The sequence below is a fragment of the Coffea eugenioides genome, chromosome 8 (genome assembly GCF_003713205.1).
Source record: "Coffea eugenioides isolate CCC68of chromosome 8, Ceug_1.0, whole genome shotgun sequence".
NCBI classification, from domain to species: domain Eukaryota; kingdom Viridiplantae; phylum Streptophyta; class Magnoliopsida; order Gentianales; family Rubiaceae; genus Coffea; species Coffea eugenioides.
Genome location: NC_040042.1, coordinates 41,009,306 through 41,016,883, shown reverse-complemented (window position 1 = coordinate 41,016,883; position 7,578 = coordinate 41,009,306). Strand labels below are relative to the sequence as shown.

The 7,578-nt window shown below is 37.5% G+C and overlaps 1 protein-coding gene across 1 annotated transcript; it reads right to left on the bottom strand.

Annotated features, from left to right (window-relative positions):
• Positions 1–5,715: 5,715 nt before the first annotated feature.
• LOC113779758 (zinc finger CCCH domain-containing protein 23-like) lies at positions 5,716–7,308 on the bottom strand. The gene has a single exon (XM_027325470.1). The coding sequence runs from the start codon at positions 7,253–7,255 to the stop codon at positions 6,107–6,109; it is 1,149 nt and encodes a 382-aa protein (XP_027181271.1). The 5' UTR covers positions 7,256–7,308; the 3' UTR covers positions 5,716–6,106.
• Between the last annotated feature and the right edge of the window lie 270 nt (positions 7,309–7,578).

Below are 7,578 nucleotides of genomic sequence, written 5' to 3'. Positions count from 1 at the left end.
ACAACGCAAAGTTTTTGTGATTTATGTCTTTACTCCCACCACCGCAACAACTGCCGAGGTAGTTGGGGGTCTTCAAGAAGTCTGTCGTGTTTTCAGACAACTCCTACGTTAGAGATGATGGTAGCTTTAAGTATTGTTGTTAGCTCCGTATGAATAGATGTGGAGTATATGTTTTTTAAGGCGTTTCTTTAAAAATTTTACTGCAACGATATATATAAAAAAAATTTGACTGTAAATGATTTTTTTGAAAATGTTTTTTTTTAAAACTTTACTTTATCAATGTATATAGAAAAAACTTTTACTATAAATAGATAGATTTTTTTTAATGTTTTTAGGATATTTTTAAAATATATTTTTAGAATTTAAAATTGAATAAAGGTTTTTTAAATTTTTTTAAAAAAACTACACCACTATCCACCCTCCCCTCCTCCACATCTCTTCTCCCTCATCCTCCTCCTCCCTCTTTTGCTTTCCACTGTCCTCTCTCTTCTCCTCTTCTTTCTTACCTCCTCCTTCCTCTTCCCCTTTCCTTCTCTTTGTCCCCTGCACCCCTCTGTTCCTGTGCCCAACCAAATCTGATCGCTATCAGTGCAACCAGAAAATGGGAGAGGAAGGAATAGTGGGGAATGGGGGAACGAGAAGATAAGGGTGGAGAGAGATGAAGAGACAGAGAGAGAAAAAAAAAAATAGATAGCGACCGCTAGTAGTAGTGGCTATCGGCGGTGATGGCCAATGATGGCTAATGGCTGGTGGTGGTATGTGAAAGAAAAGAGAGGATGAGGATTTATTTTATTTTAATATATTTGAAATTATTTTTGGAGTTACTGTAGACTCCAAACATTAAAAAAAAAAAAAGTACTTGAGAAACACTGGAATTCAAACAGAGTCGTCATTTTTTTTTCCCTTTTTACTTTTGATGGTTAGTTATGCTTAATAGATGATGGAGCTAATTGAGAGTCTGTTTAGATTACAAGTTTTACAGTAAAATTTTTTGCGTAATTGATCATTTGATGGCATATTCAATACGATAGAATGCTACTGTAGGAGCTTAATTATGTTTTTTTTTTTTTAAGTAAAAAATTTTGAGTCCAAGATTTTCTATACAATCCATTCATTTGTATCACCCAATCCAACCATTCTCACACCATCTTAATTAAGTGAGTTTTGCTAGAAATGAGTGTAATAACTGTCACCTGTAGCACAGTCTTAGCCCACATTTCCTGTCAATTTATGGCAGTGCAAAACTTCCTCTTTAGCAATTACGTTTGACCAAAAAACACCTAATTTCAGCTGTATTAGTAAGTAGTGAACCAGAACCATTGGGCTAATGGCTCAGTGGCCAGCATTCGTTTGACCTGGTAGTGGTTCAGTCCCTTTCGAATTATTTTTGGGCCTTCTTAAATTCGCCTCCTTCCTTTTAATGTAGAATAAATTAGATTTACCATTTTCGAAAAAAAAAAAAAGTACGTAGTGAACCAGAGTTAAGTTTTGTGACGGCTCCATAAAATAAAAGATGATCGATATCTGCTACTATGTTTTGGGGTGGGGAAGCACAGGATTCCAGGACATCCCACTGTTACATTAGCGCATCATAGGACACAAACAAATCACTTACGGCTTTTGAGGAAATATGGCTGGATAGATAGATATGCTGCCGTTTCCCCCTTTTGCCTTTGCGTAGTTCAACGAGAACTACTGAAAACTCAACCAGGTACACTTTGGACCATCCCATGATTGTTTCTTTTGTCGGCCTGTTTCATACTAGTTTTTAAATCCACCCTTGTCCCCTCCATAATGACCAATTTACCCCCAATCCCCAGGGCCCACCTTATCTACGTCCTTATCTACTTGACCATCAATAATAAAATATACTATCCTCTCGAGCCTGTAAAATTAATAGTGGATCATCTTTTATACGATGTATTAATGATTATGAGAAATAAGCGGTGGATCACATAAAAATAAAGATAAATTTGTATTGAAAAACATGAATTAATTTTTTTAAAATGATAATTAATTTAAAAAACAGTGATAAATATGATAAATTTTATGTGACAGAAAAGTACCATATTAGCAGTAGCGCTATCCTATTCTATAAGGAGGGAGGGAGGAGGGAGGAGGGAAGGGGAATCTAAAAAAATTGTGTAAGAGATTAGCATATATACAGACTTGACTAGATCAAATGGATGATCAGACACTTTCTTTAAATTTTTTTCGCTGCAGGTGTGATTCAAACCTCCGATCTACAGCCCCAGTAACGCATTTGAATATTACAGAAAATACATGAACCTGTGAGCTTGAAGAAACCGAAGAAGAGATTAGAGTCACAGATATTTGTTGTGGGACCCCCAAATATCAGCAAGTGGCACCTTGTCAAACCGGTCCCTGTCGCTTCATTGAAGGCTTCTCCCAAGAGTAAAGAAATATTAGAGATTTTGTCGTTATTAACCAGATATTGTCCAAACTGAGGATTTAATTAATTAATGATTATCCAAAAGCAGCACTCCACTTCTTTCACCTAACACTCATCCAAGTGGGCATACAGGCAAGTATCAGGCGTCCGTTTGTCTGCAGTAAATGAGTAAATTAATACTCGCTCTATTATGTTTCACTCAGCTTTTCTTTTCTTTTCTTTTTTTTAGAAAAATTTAGTCAGAGAGAGATGGAATTTAATAAGCAGGGAGAGGGATTCAAATCCAAATCAGCGGTGAAACTAATAAATTAAACTAAGAAAAGTTAAATATAAAGAGAGTGGAATAGAGACATGAAAATAGTAAGAGCGTTCACTTCTATTATCAAAGGTTTAAAGGGTTACAAATGAGGTTTATTTGTCCTCTATATTTATAAGTGATACAAGATCAAAAGTACATCTACTAACATTAATATAGATGCATGAATTTTATACTTCAAACACATGAATTCAATAATTTCATAATGAACTAATAAACTATAAGAACACACGTGATTGTACCATGAATCTTGTAGGGATTGAATGTTTCAATGTATCTCTTCGAAAAATTAATGTACATCCATACTTATTATTTCATTAACTTCATAACAAAATCATTTAATTTTTGGATTTCAACCTTAGTCACTACGTTATATTTCACTTGGTTTCTTGTTGGCATTACAGTTTTTTATCTTTTTCGTTTTCAAAAAAAAAAAAAAGGGTCCAATCTGAACGTCATTTCGGAACCTTTCTCATTGGATTTTTTTTTTTTTAGCAAAAAGTCTAATTTGTGGTGTTATGTAATTTTCACATGATGCATCTCGAAAATTCTTTTTTTTTTCCCTCAATTTCTTGTATTTTGGGTAAGCAATGTAGCAGAGATGAATTTCAAATATATATACATATACAAAGAGATTATGGACAGTAAGTACGGACCAAAATAAAAAAACAAAAAGGTCACAGTTTTGCTTAAAGATAAGGACGTTGTTTTATTGGTCCGAGCGTCCACGTCACAAATCTAATCCTAAGGAGATAAGTCTTCTCTTGCCTTCTGCGACTTAATTGGTTCTCCCCTTTTTCTTGTGTACTCAATAAACTGGTCCTGTTTTTCACAGATGGAATGCAGTCATTATTATTATCTGCTGCACTAAGCTCGTGAAGAAGACAAGAAGATTTTGTACCACACCTATCCTCTTTTTTTTTCTTGGTCAGCAACATACATTTGTATAATCTACTCTATCCTAATTTAGGGAGAGAGAGAACCTAAAGAGGCTGTTATAGGGACTAGTGAGTATACAGATCCAACTAAATTAAAAGAGTGCTATGGCACAATCCTTAAATTTTTTTTCACCGCTAGTAAGGTTTGAATTATCGTCAACAATCCAAAGAGGGATTTAAGTCCCTCCCTGATGACCATTGAGCCATTAGCCCAGTGGTTCGTACCACACCTATCTTCTCCTCCTCTAGTGACTTAGACCCCAGCCCATCCAATCCATTTTATATATGATAAGCCGTAGGTCCCGAAAATCTTTTCCTACCATTCTATGCCGCTATCTCTGTGCTCGTTTTCTTTTGCACTCGTTTTTTAAATGAATAAATCCCAATCTTTGATTAAATACTACCAAAACTTCAACGGGGGTCGCTTTAATTATTCTTCCATGGGGACAAGACGAGATCTTATCTCCATTGACAGTAGTGAACCTTTCCACACTGCAGAATTTCCGGAAGAACCAACTACAGTTTGTTGGCTCTGTTTGTACTTTCGACTAGGACCGTCAATGCAACCAGCCCCATCTCCTCCCATTCGGTCCAATAAAAGTTCGATGAATAATAATTATCGTTGAATTGAGTTGAGTTTGGACCTAAATATTAGATTTAAATTAAATATGAGTCGAGTTTGAATCTTAATAGCTTAAATTTAATACAGGTTCGACCCTTCAATATGCATCCGTATATATTATTTGAGGACTTTTAAAAATGTACTGACTGATGATCATATTTTATTATTTATTTTTCATGTACATTGAACTAATTGGATATATTATTGTTGAAAAATTCTTGATTTATATACTTTTTAATTAACTGTTACTAATTCGTGTATAGTTTTAATGTTGTGATCTTGTGGATGTTAAATTAGCTTTAGAACTTGATAGTTATAATAATTATATTAAGAAAATTCATGAGCAATAGGGGAATTTGAACTAAATCCAAATTAAACTCATAACCTGAATATTTTATAAGTCAAGTATGAGTTCATATTTATCAATCCGAAACTTATAAGCCAAAATCAGAAAGTTGTACTAACTACATGAGTAGAACTTTGGTTTGTTAAAGTTCAGATGCCCGATTGACAAACTTACTTTCAACTTTTCATATTTCACTCGTGCCCGTTTGAATTACTATATTTTGAAATTTTTATAGAAAATATATGCTGTAATAATTTAATATACATGTGTTAAAAAAGCGATTGAGAAATATGTTCACGAAAAACTTACATTTTTTTTAAAAAAAAATGGAAATCTAAACAATGCTTTAATTCACATCTTCAATGACTTTTTTTTTATGATTAATGCTAATAAAAATGGAATTGAATTTCATGCACCATATAAAAATCTAAATGCATAACACATACTAACATCTACCTTTTCCCTTTTTTTCAATTGCACGTATGATATGACATGCATCACTAATTCTCGTGTAAAAGGAATGGTTACATTGAAAGTATTAAAAAAATTATCTCTAAAAGGGTATCGGATGCATTTGGAGATCAGATTCTTTAGAAAAATCTTTCTTTTTTTTTTTTCAAGTGAGAAGATTTACACCCAAAAACTCTACTTACAATCCCTTCAATTTTACCATCAAATTCAACCCTCTCCACTTTAAAAAAAAATTACTTATTATTCTTAAAAAACAAATTTTATTTTTGAACCACATTTTGACCTCAATTACCGTATATTACAAAAAGATTACAATAAATAGTAATTATTTTCCATCGTGCATTTTTAGTTATTAATAAAGTGTTTTACTAATTAATTATCGATTGAACTTAATGTACAGGCTTTGCCTTTTAATCAATAATCTCAAATCCAACCCCTCTCTTACTTGAAAAAATAAAAATAAGTAAAACATAATAATATTGCTCTCTGGCTTCTAAAAACAGAATAAATCTTTGACAGAATAATCAGTATCCAGATACTTAATGCCCAAACCAGACTCCTCTCCGCACATATTTTTGCCAAATGCCAGACTAACCACTGAAATGTATCTCACAATTAAAAACCTCCCAAATATACTAACCACTGAAATACCAGGTAGGTGACATTTTCTAAGAGAGATTAACCTCTTGAAATTCGAAAGGCAATACAGAGTCAAACGTGGTTAAGAACATGAATATGAAATATACATCGGCAGCCCTAAAATCGTACTAAAATCGAATATACAAAATATACAAACTACATTTTTTTTATCTCCCTGCTCTTCCAAATTTAATCTCCCACAAAATGGCGATTTAAACACTTAAATCCCTCCACCATTCAAAAATTTAAAGCTTTATTTACACAACTTTCAACTTGCATCCACGTACTCACAAGGCCGCCGACCCGATTTAACCCGGTATCTGACACATCAAAAAAGAATTCAATCAAAGCACGACCAGGATCATTTCACGAGTTCGGAAATCCACCCGAAATCAGGAACCGGGGTGGCTGACTCGAGGGAGTTCTCCTTGCTCAGTTTTGCATAGATCTTTGCACGAAGGTCCCGACCGGATTCAACCCGCTCCATCGCCGGCTCCTCTTGGCATGCCTTGTCCCACAGATCAAACGCACCGAGTCCGGACCGAGTTCGGGCCGGGGCCGGGGCCGGGGTCGGAGTAGCGGGCAGGCTCGTGAACCCGGGCCTTAAAGTGGAGGGGCTCCGAGGCGAACAAAACCCACCACCCACTTGAATCCCCCATGGAGGAGACCCAGCAGTCATCCTCGTGTTACCAATCTGCAGGTTACGCATTGACTGAGCCAGTCCACTCACTGAGTTCAAACTCACCGCTCCGCTAGGCGACATGGGCGGGGACTCGGAAGCCGGGGAAGAAGGCGGGGAGGACAGAACCGAAGTGGGAGACGACCCAAACGCGCCATTTTTCGCGTTCAGGGGCGAGACACCAGAATCATAAGCATGTCGACCCGGCGAGTTGCATCCGAGTCGACTAGGAGATCCGTCATAGCACTCGGTCTGAGGAAGGACGCGCAGCTGATCAGGAGTATGAGCAAAGAAACAGACCCTCCGGCGACACTGGGTCCCATCTTTACAGGGCTGCGTACGATAGCGAGCAGGGTGGAGCCAGCACTCGAATACGCCGTGAGCGAACTCGCAGGAGTCGCCCTTCTTACACGCGCCTTTCCTGAAGTCCGGACAAGCGCTACCGGAATAATGATACTTGCGCGGGTCCCTCCGGCGAGCCTTCTCGCCCGGATGAGCATACGGACACTCAGTCCAGTCATGTGACCTGGCACGTGCGCACCTGCGGACCTTAAACTCGAACATGCGGAACTGATCGCATGAGAACGCGTCCACAGGTATATCCAAGTCATCGGTATCCGAGACGACGTCGTCGGAGCCTGTGTTCGACGGCAGATATCGCTGTAGCGCCGTCAAGTTATCCAAGGCAAGTTCGAAACTGCTAGCATTACCGCCGTTAAGGGAAATGGAATATGGTGAGTGAATATTAGCCGTGCGATGGTCATCTAAGAAATCCCAGGGAGGTACTTGGACGGTTGGATTTGAACGGGGAGAATGATCTCCGATCATCATCCTGATGGAACTATGGTGGAAGTTCTCTCTCTCTCTCTCTGGGTTTACGCTTGATGGGGTTGAGGGCAGGGTTTGAATATAAACTACTTTGTTAACTGTGGTTAAAATGTGGACTTAACCACGGTTGGGTTAAAATATCTGTTGGCTTCCGCCTCCACTATCTACTGTTTGCCGGTTAAAATTAAAGCACAAAACTAACTTCACGTAGCAGTCACTACAATTTTGTCACAGCCCGACCCTTTCTGCTAGGAAGTGGATTCACATGGGTCCTACTAGACAAGGACACGTTTGGAGAATGTTTAAGGCTCCTCTAATCTGAGGAG

Excerpts from the sequence above, each read along its gene's own strand:
- LOC113779758 (XM_027325470.1), bottom strand. The coding sequence starts at position 7,255 with ATGATGATCGGAGATCATTCTCCCCGTTCAAATCCAACCGTCCAAGTA.